This window comes from Phalacrocorax carbo, chromosome 5 (assembly GCF_963921805.1).
Source record: "Phalacrocorax carbo chromosome 5, bPhaCar2.1, whole genome shotgun sequence".
Taxonomy (NCBI): Eukaryota; Metazoa; Chordata; class Aves; order Suliformes; family Phalacrocoracidae; genus Phalacrocorax; species Phalacrocorax carbo.
Window position 1 is genome coordinate 45,927,497 of NC_087517.1, and position 15,135 is coordinate 45,942,631.

At 43.8% G+C, this 15,135-nt stretch overlaps 1 protein-coding gene across 8 annotated transcripts in view; it reads right to left on the reverse strand.

Moving 5' to 3' along the window:
- The window catches only part of TSPAN18 (tetraspanin 18), a 160,426-nt gene that overhangs the window by 29,738 nt on the left and 115,553 nt on the right, over positions 1 to 15,135 (reverse strand). For all 8 annotated transcript variants that reach the window (XM_064452286.1, XM_064452284.1, XM_064452285.1 and 5 more), the window contains 2 exons: positions 5,303 to 5,394; positions 4,329 to 4,523 (listed from right to left, as the gene is read on the reverse strand). In XM_064452286.1, coding sequence (XP_064308356.1) covers positions 4,329 to 4,523; positions 5,303 to 5,365 — 258 coding nt within the window. In that variant the 5' untranslated portion in view covers positions 5,366 to 5,394. The remainder of the gene's footprint in view (positions 1 to 4,328; positions 4,524 to 5,302; positions 5,395 to 15,135) is intronic.

Below are 15,135 nucleotides of genomic sequence, written 5' to 3' on the forward strand. Positions count from 1 at the left end.
TGAAGCAACAAGTAGAAATAAAACAAGGTAAGTCTGGATGGTTTTTTTGTGTGAGAAGGTTATTGAAGGTCTTTCTGAAACAGAAGGCAGGCAGATGGGGCCAGAAGTACTATTGTGATCCCCAAGCAATGATTTATGAACTGTATCTGAAACGCTGTGCACTGTGCATTTCAGTAGTGGAGAGAGAATTCAAACTATTCCACTCCAAGGAGTGGAATGGGCAAAATGTTGTTTTGTTGTCAATTATCAGAGCTGTAAGTGATTTTCCCTCACGGGAAAAGTGCATGCACCACCCTGTCCCATTTGTCTTCCTGCTTCTGCAGGGGAAACAAAAGGAGCCTGGGCTCAATGACAAGAGTGAGATGAGCAGGGACTTCTGATGCTAACAGAATGCTGTTGCTTGATTTTGCTGAAGTAGTTAACTCTGTAATTTAGTGTTACTGCTGGATTCTTCTGTGTGGCTTCTTTTTTCCTGCTCAGAGAATGTTTTGGGTTTAATTTCACCACAGGAGGGCAAAGAACAAGTGATAAGAATAAACGATGCTTTGCAAATTCACATCATCATCCATCAAGGGATCTCAGCATAGTCACTAAGAAGTCTAAGGTGGTGATCAAGTGATTAATCCCATCACCCTGCTAATTGCATTTCATTTACTGATTACTGGGAGACACATGTTCACCCAAGCTCCAGCACCAGTCTGTGCAGAAGTGGAATCAGCCATTCCCAGATTATCTCTGATAAGCTTCATTATCATTCCCAAACTGATTTACCCTTACATTGTGCAGTCTGCATTACAGAGTTGTAACAGTTACTGTAAAAAAAACATGAGCACCCATTAGGGCTGATGAGAAAAAGAAGATGGATCATCAGTGTTTCAGAACTTGCTCTCATTTTGCATTTTAAGGAGAGTCAAAAATCTGCTTATCTTATTTTTCTCCCCAAATTAAATTGATTACTGATATATGGGAGCACTAAACAGCCAACTGGTTAATGCATGGGACACAGCAGCCTCACGTTCAAATTCATGCCTGGGACCCAATGTTTGAACATGGGTATCCTGCCCCCACATCCAAGGTGAACATCCTGAGGAGTGGGATCTCGCATGTTGGTCAAAAATTCTGCCTCAGCTCTTGGTGATGGTTACAAGTGTATCAGAAGTTTCCACAAACCAATGTTTCCTGTTTCTTTTTCACAACTCATCTACTGTTCCAGTTCCAGCAATGCTGTTCCAAAAAGAGCAGCAACTGCCTTTAACCCAAAGGACCCACATTTTCATGCCAAAAAGTTTCTGGGGCTACTGCATTCATTTTACAGAAGTGCAACACAGGATGCCAGCACTCAAAACTAAGCCAAATGAAGCTAACACAGACTGTTCTTGTTGCAAAGCTGAATTCAGTCCTGTGGTGCAATGTCGTATGCTCCACAGCACTTTGGATTGTGATTTTTATGGGGTTCTTTTGCAGTCGGGTCAGAGGGCCTTTAGGATGATCCAGAAGCTATTCAATGTCTGATTTGCAGGCCAGTATTTCTTGCTTTTTGTGAGCCAAGTCCAAAAGCTGGGAAATCTAGAAACATTTCACAGCCTTGTGCTTATGCAACAGGTTAGGTTCCACAGTGATTTTTGGTTTTTTTAAGCAAAAGACAAGCAGCTTAATGAAAAATAAAAGCCCTTGCAAACACAGAAGCCAGAACCTAGAGAACATGCATTTGTGTGTCTGTCTTGTTCCTTCTATCTTCTGTTGCCATTTGGACTAAAAGCTTCAGATATACATTATTATGCGTCACTGTGAAATCTCACTCAAGCACCTCTGGCTCATCAGTTCTTTAACAACTTTTTAAGTGGACTTGATTTGATGTAGCAACTTCTCCCCAAGTACCACCCTCCTTGAAGCCTAACACTCTGTTTTTCAAGGTGTCCACAGTCTCTCTGGCATACACTGATGAAGCTTGCCTTTTCAATGCCTAAAACTTACTCCCACCAGACATCTGTTTTCACAGATGTTTTATGCATTTTAAGATCAGCTGGTGTGGCCTCCCAAAAAGCAGAAATTAGCAACATATCTCTTCTCACTTGGTATCAGCACAGATCCTCATCCAAGTGCTTCACTGCTGTTGGACATGAGATGACAAGTTGTTTAACAGAGTTGACTTTGATACCAGAAGCCTTGGAAGGCTTGATCAAAGTGAAACACTAATTCCTCATCTAGTAATTACTTTTAGAGTTTCTCCTAGTCTAGGGCATTACTTCCAGCCCATATATTTCTCACATTCCAAGTATAAAATAAAATAATAAAAAATGTAAATAAATAAAGCAGCAGGGCTCAAAACTAAGAGTCAGAAAAGTAATAACCACAAGATTGAGTACACTGGAATATAACTTAAACACCAGGAGGAACACTCAAACTGTGATGTAGCTTTGTGATGTTAAGTCAGGAAAGAGTATGGCCCAGGGCTCCTTTCTTCTAGCCAGGTCCCCAATCTGTATGCAGCAGACATGGTCCAAACTGAAAATATTATTCTCCCATTCACTTACAATCAATATGTCTCACCAAACATAAATTTTAGTTTCTTAATCTGACAGGGACAGGCTTTGAAGTAACCTCAGGCTCATTGGGCCTGATCCTGTGCCTTTATTAGGTTCTTCTGGGCAGATCTCCATGACTTCACAGGTGATATATTTGGTTTTCTGATTTCCTTTTGAGATGAGTCACTAGAAATTAAACCCACAATGGCTTCCAGAAAACAAGCTCTCATTTACAGGTTATGAATTCAAGGGGTGGGTGAGCCAAGTGCCAGAGAGAATTTCTCTCAGTCAAGCCATGCTCATCTCTAGGAAAAAATGGGTTTGCATTTGAGAAAGAGGACTTTCCTGTTCTGCTTAAAGTTAGAGACAAGCCTCTTTTGTACCATCAAGCAGGTGCACACGATACAATCATAACAAAATGCTGTAAGATCATGAGCTTAAAAAAAAAAAAAAACAAACAAAAACCCCAAAGACCCAACAGACCCAGAGAGAGAAACAAAACATCACGTTTGACAGAAATGAAAAATAGAATTAATGATCTTTGTCTTCCAATATATAAGTGGTAATGCCTTCCAGTAAGAGATAATGGCTGGAGACCCTACAGTATCAGAACTTATGGCAGAGGTCAAAGGGACTTATTTTAGAGGCTAGCTCTTTGTAAATAGTACTTGATGACAACATGGGCTGAAATTTAACCCTATGGTTCAGGGGAGAATTTGCCCAAAGCTAACAAATCTGGTTGATTTCAGGAGTAGAGTAGGCTACATAAAGGAGTGAACAGCTATTAAGAGCTACAGTGATAGGCCATCATGCGGTTCTGAGCTGGGCATTTCTGCTGACATGGGAGACTCCGCTACACAGATGCTTTGCTCTACATGTTCCCTTTGTTTAGTTGTGAACCACTGAGGAATGAATCCACAACTGGAGCAGTGGGTTCTGCCTAGCCAAAAGAGGACCACTTTTGATCACGTTATAGAAGTGAAAAAAAACCCAATCAACCAAACAGGACCATTCTGAAACACAGCTTACAAGGTCAAAATACAGTCCCAGACTCCGTATTCACTGGGCTCAAATCTGCCATATGGAAAAAGGAAATTGTCTGTATTTCTAACTATGTGCCAAGGTACTCTAAGCCTATGTCATGGTTTAACCCCAGTCAGCAGCTGAGCACCACGCAGCCACTCACTCACCCTCTCCTGCCCTGGTGCGATGCGGGAGACAATCGGGGGAAAAAAGGTAAAACCCATGGGGTGAGATAAAGACAGTTTAATAGGACAGCAAAGGAAGAGAAAAAAAATAATAAAAGAATATACAAAACAAGTGATGCACAATGCAATTGCTCACCATCTGCTTACTGATGCTCAGCCCATCCCCAAGCAGCTATTGCTGCCACCCAGTCAACTCCCCCCAGTTTATATACTGAGCATGATGTCATATGGTATGGAGTATCCCTTTGGCCAGTTTGGGTCAGCTGTCCTGGCTGTGCCCCCTCCCAGCTTCTCACTGGCAGGGTGTGAGAAGCTGAAAAGTCCTTGACTAGTGTAAGCACTATTTAGCAACAACTGAAACATCAGTGTGTTATCAACATTATTCTCACACTAAATCCAAAACAAAGCACTATACCAGCTACTAGGAAGAAAATTAACTATCCCAGCCAAAACCAGGACAGCCTATTTATTATCAAAGGGAATAATGGCTACAATAATAGACACCCATTCATGCACTTATAACAGCATCATCTATCCAGTCATCCCCATTCTTGGGAAGAACCAAAAGGCCAACAGAAAATGCAAGGACACTTACAAAAAGAAGGAGGCATTTATTCTCACGGATGGCACCACAGCAGCCAAGGAAACCCAGCAGAAAGAGCATCGCTCCCATAGCCAGCATGATGTACGCTCCCGTGAAGAGCAGAGGGTTGGCAGCCACTATCTCTCGAAAACCTGTGGGATCCACAATGACCCAGATCCCAACTCCCAGCAGGCATGCTCCTCCCAGCTGTCACAGCACAAGGAGAGGAGAGAGAGGGAGGGAGGTTAACATAAAACAATTGCTGCAGAAAAATTGGATTAATTGCTATCTTTTGACCAAAGGTGTTCATCTGGAGAATTTGTGTTTCTCTGTGGCATATATTCTCTGCTGAGCAGGTAACTGCTGACATACTACTCCTAGTATCTCTTGCTCATTAAATGAATCGTTTGCAGAAAATCACCTTTCTTCCTTGACACATCACACAGTAACTCAGTAACTGTTTACTCCCTCCCTAATGCTAAGACTGAGCCTTGACCTGCTGCCACATCTGTAGGAGAGAGCCCAGTGAAGGGGTACACGTGAATCATCCCCACCACAGAGGCCAGGGTGGCTGGGTGCTCCCACCCTTCCTGTCAAAGACTAGAGCAACAGGGTCACTGAGAATTACTCTACTTGTGGTATGAAAATTACTGTTTCCTGGTGAAAACCTCAGCAGGGCACCCAGGACTAGAAAACAATTTCTTCTGCCATTCAAGTGTAGACCACGTACACCACTAGTTACAGCTTTACCTCTGGTCCCCACTGACAAGGCCAGGAATAACTCAGACAACAGTGACCACTGCACTGGCTTGATAAATGTCTGAGCATCTTTGGTTGCTGCAAAACCCTCAGTGATTGCTAGTGCAAAGCTGAGGGGATATTCTGTACCATGGCAACTTTGCCAAATTACAGCCTATCCTGCTGGGCAGCAGCAGGTTGCTGGAAACAGGAGGATTCAGGAGAGAAAGTGGATTCTAAATACTTACAAATATAAAGAAATTGAAAAGAAACATCAGGTACTTCATGCAGCTCAGACAGTCTCCCTCCATGGTGTTCAGCCTCCTTGATCCAATTCTTCCTGCAAAACACCAGCACTTCCTTAGCACACACATTTTTTGTTGGAGTGACACAATCCTATCTCTGTTTGTATTTCTCCCAAGATTCTGTGGAGTTCATTCTACAGAAGAGCTAATTTCTTACCTGAACAAGGCAACATAGCACAGGCTAGTAAGAGGTAGTGATCACTGCTAACTTCCTTTGCATTCTTCCTGGTCTAAAGATTAATGCAGATGTGAAGAGGAAGGTTGCAGGAAAGTTCTAGCTTTGCTTGCAGAGTGAGGTGCTGGGGAAAAAATATCCCTCTGCAAATGAAGATTTTTTTCCCAGTCCCTAAAGCCTGTCAAGTCTAAGAAGCCCTGAATGTACCTGCCTACTCCATGCCAAAAAAGGTCATATCAACACAGGAGCCAGAACCTGTGCCATTTGAAAGACTCACAAGCAAGCTTTTGGGACAATTAGCTCCATACAAGCTTCCTCTACAGAATGAATGCCACCCAAACATGGACAGCATTTTTGTGGAAACTTGTAGAGACATTTGGAGGAGCTGGGCTGGGAATGACTGCAGTGAATGACTGGGAGGACCTGAGGCAGCTGTCCTCACACTCAGCCTGGAGGACAACACCTGCTTGTCATGCAGTGTGCCAGTTACTGTGCCAGTGAAGTCCCGGTGCTCTACACCCCACCCTGCACAGGTTTTTTGCAGGCAGAGCCTATGGATCAGTGTTGGTAAGCTTTTAAGACCAGGAAAAATGCTAAGGAATCTTAACCAGTTTTGAAACTCCATGTCTGAGTCAGACAACAAACTGCTTAGGGCAGTACTTCTATTGCAAGAGCAGCTATAAATCCTGGCCAGGTGAGGCTACATTGGGAGAAAGTTTCTGCTTGCTGTTTAAGAAAGTGATTGTGTCTCTCGGTCTGCAGTTATAACGCCAAGTACCCTAGAGGGACAGACAAACAAATACATAAAATAGTAACACTTCCACAAAAGCAGATGATGTTGGCACAGAAGTCATGGCACCATGCACAGATGGATGCACACATATACCAACACACAGGCACAAGTTTCCTTAGCTCCCTAGAGAAGCCTTCCTGAAGCCCACATGCTTCTTAACCTACCTCCTTCCCTTTGTCCACTGCAAATGCCATTCCCTAAACAGACCTGCATCCAATGATATGCTATATTATAAAAGTACATTCAATTCACTTCAAAGAAAAAATCAGAAATTATCCTAGGTTTTCACCAGGCCAGAAATAAAACTCTTTCACTTCTTTGTTGTTTTTGTTAATCCACAAAACTTGGGGTCCTGTAGAGCCTCGCAAGGTGGCTTCCCTCTGTGACCATGGGAACTACTCCGCTTTAGCCAAAGAGCTGAGAAAACCCATGGCAGGCAGAGCTTACAGCAAGGGGCTGCCTGAGGTAAGAGCCAGATTTTTGTCATACAGTGTGTGTTTGCTGCACTTCTATGACTTGGTTTAAAAATCAAATTGGTTCCTTCCTAGTAGTAAAACAGGCAGAGACACAAATGGTGCAATGCAGAAGCTCATGTGGACATGCAGCTGCTTTCCTTCTGCACCTTCACATGCCTGGGGCAGGAGAGTAGTGTGCCTCTGCTGGCTGGGTACTGCCCAGGGAATCCGCTTTGCTAGAGGAATCCTGAGAAGATCCACAAAGCCAGTCTCACAATCCACCTCGCTTCTGGAGAAACACAAACCTGAATCTGAATCTGAGAACAAGGGCAATATTTTTCTTTACAAAGTTTATTTTCTTATGCCTCAGATACACAACTGTTCTGCCCAGAGAGACTCAAAGCCAAGACCACAACTGCAGGAGATGGAGTGGGGCACAGAGCTCTGACGTGGGCCTGGAGGAGATGCCCACAGCTTCTTGACAGTGTTTAAAGCTATGTCTGCAAATCTCACAGAGAAGGGACAACTTGAAGTCCAGAAGGGTAAGGAGCTGGGGAGGGGATTCTTCAGTTTCATGGGAAGGGTGAACCTTCAGTTCCACTAACCCATGAGCTCGGACACTATAGTAGAGAGGGATATGAAAATAGAGGCAAATCAATAGGATACCAGAACTTCAAGAGCCCCACGATTAGTGGCACCTCTGGGTGATGAGGGTTCCCATCACCACACAAAAAAGTTAGGCTCCAATGAAACAAAGGATGGCTAAATCTCAGTATATTAGCCAAAGTCTGAAAGTTGTCTGAGAAACTTCTAAGTCCTGCTGCCTTGAGCACCCACCCACATGATCCATCTCACAGTAGCCTTAGGCAAAAAGGAATAAAAAGCAGACCAGTTTAGCTGTATTGTGCCATTTTACATCATTCATGCTCATCTCACTGCAGAGGCACCTACATGAAAAAAATTGCCTGTGGTCCAAGAAGCAGCAGCTTCTGAGTCTAACGTTGTCTTGCTGTTTTGTACAGTTGATAAATCGCATTCCCACCTTACTTTACTTTCCATGTCTGAGTCTGCTTCCTCTGCAAGACAAGGAGTCTCCCTTGGAACTGCTCTGATTTACATGAGCTGAGTACTGGCCTCCTTTTCTTTTTAAAGACAAAGGTAAGCTATGATTCCTTGCACTGCTCCTGCCTGTGCATCCACTCAGTATGTTAAAATGTTTTCTAGGCACGAGCAGAGAAGGGAGATTATAAATCCATTGAGCAGTTAGGTCCTGAAAACTTCTCTGGCAGGGTGACGCAGTCACAGTAATCTAGGAGCAGCATGAACACGTTCATGCTCAGCTTTGACAAATGAGGACTCTCTTATTTGCCTGGGCAAGAAATTGTCCCCAGTAGTGGCTCGGATTGTAATTTATAAACCCATCACACTTCACACAGCAAAGCAACAACTAAGTGCAACCCTACTAATTGTGCTGTTCTTCAAGCCAGGAACACACCCAGTGGGGCTTACAAATCCCAAAGTCCTTCACCTCAGGATGTGCAAATGGAAGTCAGTGGCAACAGTGTAAGGTCTGGGCTGGCAAAGCCAAGAACAGAGTATGTAAGAGGTTCCATATCGTAACAGCTTAATGTAAACTTCCAAAAAATGCCGACCCACTGATCTGATCTAAGAAACAGGAGCTCTGAAAAACTATTTCAGTGCTGGAACTCAGAGCTTGGAGACAGCCTCACATACCAGCATAACACACCCTTTCCAGTTTCTGCTGGGTACCCAGATTCCAAAAAAACACATGCAAGAGCACCACTTGGATTCTGTGATTGCATGATCTGACCTCCTACATAGCACTTAAAACGTTCACATCAGAGCTCAAGCACTCCAGTGTATATGAAATATACTACCACCTCTTTCATATATGCAGTAGTGCTCTAAACATTGAAGAGTACATCACTAATGCTATTTACAAACAATGTAAGCAAAATGCAAATAATGTAATTATCAAACCATTTGTGCCAACTGCTTCCTTACTAATTAGCTGAAGGTACCTGAAGTCCCTGATGACAGGCTGCATGGAGAAAATAACTGACATAAAAGGACAATCCTGACCCACAGGCTGCTTTTTCCTTCCATTTTTCTTTTTAAGCCATACACACAAAAGGCAAATTTTGTAAGCTACTCCCACTACATACTGATGCAATAAAAAATGAACGCATATATCTTAATTTACATTTTAAAAATATCTTCTCTCCCTTCCTCCACGCCCCAGATTTGTGACAGATTAAGTTCTCCTCTGCAGGAGACATTTAATGCTAAGCAAACATGAACAGTCAGAACTGCAGAAGACAGCAGCTGACACATGCTTTCCCTGGCTTATCCCATCTCAGACCTGTGAGATGTATGAAATGCATTTGTTTTTGTCTGAAATGTAGCTATAAATGTTCAGTTTTTTCTTAGGCAGATTATTCTACATTTCTCCCCCTAACAGGAATTTTATCTTGCAAAGTGACGGGGAAGCTAAAAATCCTCAGCAATGTAGCCAGGAAACATACCCCAGCTGCTGTTATCAGTTAGGAATAAAGTCTAGTTTTTCAAGGCAATGCATTTTTTTGTTCTCCAGCCACCATTTATTTCCTTCCTTCTGACATTTGCTTTTGCACACCTTGCAGCTACTTTGAACTTCATGTACCTAAAGGCAGCTGTTCAACCACACCCCCAGAAAGAGAAAACCCAAAGAGAAACATGTTTCTCACCCAAAGAGAAACATGTTTCTCTTTGCTACCATGGTCATTTCCTTCTACCCCCATATCCCATTCACACGGGACTGAAACTCACGGTTTCACTTCAATTGCTCTTTTACCCTTGCCTTGGAGACAGAATCACTGGAAAACTTAGGTTGGACAGGACCTCTGAATGTCATTGAATACAAACACCCGCTGCCTCCAATGTGGGCCAATTCCAAAGTTTGATCCAACTTCAAAGTTACAGCAGGTTGCTCAGGGTCGTGTTAGTTTTTAATATTTCCAAGGACTGAGATTCCCCAATCTCCCTGAGCACCTCTTCCAATGTTTGACCACCCTCCTCATGAAAAAAACCTTCAAAACAGCTGTCCAAGGTGTGTCCAAGTTACCTTGTGGCAAAAGGAACAAGAGCGTCCCTTGGATGTGCCAGTCTATCAGAACTCTCAGGAGCACCTTACCATCACCAGTCCCAATCCTTGCATCTTCCATATCACACTACTACTACCCCCTACTGAAAACAAGTGTGAGAACCGTTTTCCTTGCCTACCATTCCAACCATGTAATCCTCACTCCTAACACACCTCTGCAGACTATTCATATTTCACTACAAAAATTCAGACATTGTACACTTGTCTGATGGCTCATCTCTGTCTCCCCATCTCAAATACTTGATAAAAATCACAGAATAACCAAGACTGGAAGAGACATCTAGAGGTCACCTTGTCCAACCCTCATGCAAACCACTTTTCCAGTCACTTCTCTTCTATCACATTGTCTATGTATATCTTCTTTTCACATAAATATCTCTTTGCCGTCAACATGCAAAAAGACTTTGTCCACTGAACCGGTCTGCTGCTTCCTTTAAAACCTAAGACCCAGTTCTGCAGTACCTCCTACAAAATATTAGCCAACAACTTGAGGAGCAAATGGTGCTTACTCACACCTACTTTCATATTCGTGCACAATGCAACCAAGTAAAAGCAGAAGAGTTGCTTGAAGCTCTCCAGACCACTGCCAAATAGCCTTTAAAGGAATTAGAAAATGTGGACCAGATTCTCTTCAAAGTCAGTGCATCAGCTTCTAGAGTCTGTCCCAGCTGAGATGTCACTAGAAATGTCCCTGAAGCTCTAAGCTGCACCAGTGATGAAGGACCACCACAGCCTGGCATCACTCCATTGCATCCTCTCCCCAGGAGCCCACCCTTTGGCTTGCAGGTATGGAGACTTGGCTCAGCATGCTTGCCTTCCTTCACAGAATACCCCTCTCCCAAGAGGATTTCTGTGTTTGCGATCTGCAAGCAGTATCCAACTCCTTTAAACCAAAGTGGTGAGGTCTGCTGAGAGAATATATCTAACAGGTGATGCCTTCCAGAAAACTCTCTCAGAGTATTATTTCCACACAGTCTGCTCCTCTAGATAGAACAGTGATGGGGGAATTTTAATTAGGAGACCAAAGAGGAACGACTTGCTGCAGTACACCTTGCAGGTGATATGATGGCATACAAGCTGCATATTTCTTACCCCGCTCCTGCACACCATAGCTATACCTAACCAGCCTTGACAGAGATAGAGAGAAAGCATCTGGCATGCAGAAAGGAAGAACCATAAACAAGATTCACCCTCACAAATCTCGGGACTTGAAGCACAGTGTCTACTCTAGTCTTTAATTTCCTGTGTGCTCCATGTATCTCTTTCTAGCCAAGCTTGTCCTGTAAGAGAAAAATATGCAATTACTGCAGAAGTCAATAAAATGCAATTATGTTAAATAAGCAGTTTATTAAAACACACCATCCTGATGAATATGCTCAGTCTAATTGCCACCTTACTTTAGTGTACATTAGCACTAATGAATAGCTTTTAATACCCAGTGAGGGATCCAGTTCCTCAGAATCTCTTTAACAACCTTCGGGGTGTTTTAAATGCCCACAGACCACATGTAAATCTAAAGTCCCATTACGCATGCACCTCATACCACCACAACAGGACTAGATTAATACCAGCTGCACCTTCAATATTTTATAGCAGGTTTAGACAAACTTTAATTTGCTGTGACTTTACAGCCCATTTACCAGGAAAATGGAAAAGGCAGAAGAAGGGAGATGGAATGCATCTTTGGGAAGCCCAACCCAGACATCAGGAGCAACAGCCTGAGACGCTGGGCATTGTTCCCCATTCTTCCAGCCAGCTCTCATGCAGACTCTTCCAGCAAACTGTTTCCTCTACCTCATTGTCACTGCCTGAGAAGCAGCAACAGAGAGGAATGGCAAAGCCCAAAGGCATTAGATAAACTGGTGCAGGCAGAGGGACCCAGGTGCAGACCGCTACTGCCCTTGAGCTAACAGTTAAAATTTTCTCAGTAAATTTTAATTTCTGGCTGCACAATGCTAATGACAGTCTTTGGTTAGGCAAAGGTGAGGTGAGACTACAAACTAATGTGTAAAGTGTGCTTGTTCGACTGTTACTTTCTCAGGGAAGCCTCTCCCAGGTTGTATTTTCCACCCATCTGACACAGCCCCAACCCCACGCTGCAGGGCCTGTGGGGAAGGGGCAGCCTTTAACTATTCAAACAACACTCCATGCCATAGGGGTCCAATATTCACACAGGGTTGCTTGCCACTAACTCACTCACTCATCCTTCACAAATAATTTTTGGAATACTCACAGCTTTGCTGAAGACACTGCTTCCTTGTGAGGGATCAGATAAGTCACCTTGGTCTACCCCTGCTCTCTCACTGCCACCATTTCATCATGATTTCTGAAGGGGGTGCATTTAACATCTGTTTCCCACAAACATTTGTGAATGTGCCTTTGGAAATTGCCTCCCATTAAGACTTCTGTGAGTAAAAGTCTATTTTTTATTGTTGGCAGGAAGTGAACAAAGAGTTTCAAGGTGGCTGAAACTATTACAATATAAAACAGACTTTTTGCTTTGCATTAATCCCTTACATTTAATGTTCTTCCTCTGTCACTGTTGACCTACATGTCTGAATGATGAGCAGGGATGGCTTCCCTTTTGCAATCTGGAGGGTACAAACAATATAGCCAATTGACCCATCTCTGCTGCAAAGCACTGAAAGCATGTGCTGAGCAGTGGCTGAATCGCCCCACTTTACAACGCTGTGTATGAAGGCTGCCCTGGATTAGTGGTGGCTTTACCACCAGTGTGGAACTTCAGAGGGTGCTACGTGTCTGGCTGGGAGATGGTTGCAGCAGGCTCAGGGACCTCTGGAGAGGGGCTTGGAGAGTCTACAGCTAGGACAAGTGACAGTGTCACTGCCTCACAGTAGAGAGACCCTTTTTGACAGTCTGAGCACAGTACCCACCTGTACCTTTTTATCTTTTTCTTTTGCATGTGGGGACACTTCATCCTGTGTTTTGCATGTGCAATTGAGAGACTATTTCTTCAGTCATCATACCCTGTGATGCCACTATCCTGGGATAGCTGATGCCAGGAGAAGATGGCTCTAAGTTTAAAGCAGAGATGACACTATGCTATATAAACCTGCCATTAGGAAAATAACCAGAGTGATAGGATTCCTGCTTCTACTGCATGTGCATATAATTACATCCTGTAGGGAAATAGACAGGGATCGGCGACCGGAAGATCACGCGCTGTGACGGAAAGATAGACTCCTCCCCATAGGAGTGGCAGGAACCGGAAGCGCAAGAGCTATATAAGTGTGTGACGCAGCTAAATAAACGGACATTTTGCATCCATCATATTGATGTCTGAGCATCACTGTCCCCAGGGTGGGTAGACACCTGTGTCCCGGAGATGTGCAGCCCAAGATGAGTTCTCCAACAGAAGCGTACGGCAACAACATCCTTACAAGACCTCAAAGGTCTACGTGGGAAAGGAATTTCATTTTTTTTATTCTGCTTAAGTCACAACATTTTAAAGAAATTGCAGCACCACAGAGAGGAAGAGCTTAAATGCTTCAGTAGGTACCAGCAGGTGCTATGTCAGAAGGGATGAAAGAGTGTGTTTGGTGCCAACAAAATAGCAATACTCTGTACCCTAAAGGGGAGGAAGTCCCTGCCAAACAGATTCTCTTTGGTTAATAGTTACAATTTTGTCATTAGGGAGAACTGCAGAAAGTGCAAAACCACCATGCCTAATTGTGACTTGAGCAAGCTGATGCCTTTAATTACAGTCACTGGGGAAACACAGTGGAAGCTGGAGTTACTGCCAAGGCCAAGCATCCTTCCTTCAGGCTTCTTTGTGTGCAAGCCACACTGCCTCAGCTGGCTGATGAGCTGCATTTGGCACATTGTCCTGCCTCCTCACTCATCTCACAGCCACCACACCAAGTCTTCTTGCTGAGCACTGGCTTCTCTTCACATTCGCTACTTTTAGAGCAGCTCTTTTCAAGGAGCAGGCTTTGATGAAGGAAAAGCAGCTAAACTCATGGCTCCTGCTGGTCTCATGCAGCAAGACAGCTGGAGAGCCAGAACAAAGGGGGAGGGGGCAGAAAGAGGCTGACCTAGTCAACAGGTAGCAAGTGAAACAAGAAATGAATGGAGGATGCATGATGGAGAAGCAAGGCCTGCCTTCGGGAGAAATCCAGTCTCCTGGAATCCAGGAAGGCCACCAAATGAATGGCTTACAGTTGTCCTGCTTCACAAGTGCCTCTAGCTACTGCCAGTCCCCTTTGCTTGCCACATTTGCAGGTTCTTGAGAAACCGGAACACATGCCAGCCCATATGTTCAGCCAAAGGAGAAGCTGAAGACAGAAGTCATGTCCTGCTGGATCTCTGCAACAGGTCAGTGCTTTTATGGTGAAGGGTGAGGAGAAACATCTCTGTGGAAGCAGGATCAGATTAATATAATTCCCTTGCAATGGCTTCAGAAAAAAAAAAAAACATTTGCTGCTCCTGAACTGCAGCTTGGCACAAGCTGTCAGCCCCATACATCATCCTGTAACTATTGCTCCTACATAAACAACTAATTGCACTGGAATTTCATAGTGCTTCCATAGCAGAGTCATTGCTGTGACATGACTACATTACTGCATGCAAATCCAATTAGATTCCAAAGTGCACTGTGTAACTATAATCGGCCCCTGTGGAGCAGCAGTGAGGCAACCTGCACAAGGCCATACAACTAGATACTAAACTACAGTCAATCTACCTCCTTTTTAGTTGCATTAAAATGCTAATGTCACTGTAATATGGCCCCATTTACCAGTGATGACTGCCTAGCCTTGCAACACTGGAGTGAACAAGGTTATTGCACTGCCCAAGAGCATTTAATTCCTTTACAGTTGAGCAAGCACAGCCCTTAGGGCCATCTTATACCTTAAAACAATAACCTGATTGGCTTTTATAACACCAAAATTGCATGAGGCTTGGGATGGTGTTTAAATGAATCTGAGCTGCTGCTAAAACTACCCAAGTTTCCTACCCAGGCAGAGCACTGGGACAACTGGGCCACATCCCTTCCTGATTCTCGTCTGTCTGCTTTAAACAAAGACACACTTCTGCCACCAAAAGGCTGTGCATAAGAGCACATCAGTCACACACAGGAGGGAAAAGACAGCTGGACTGAACCTCTTAAAGCTTCATATAAATAACACCAACTTTGCAACAAAACCAGTAATACAACACTTACCATCTATG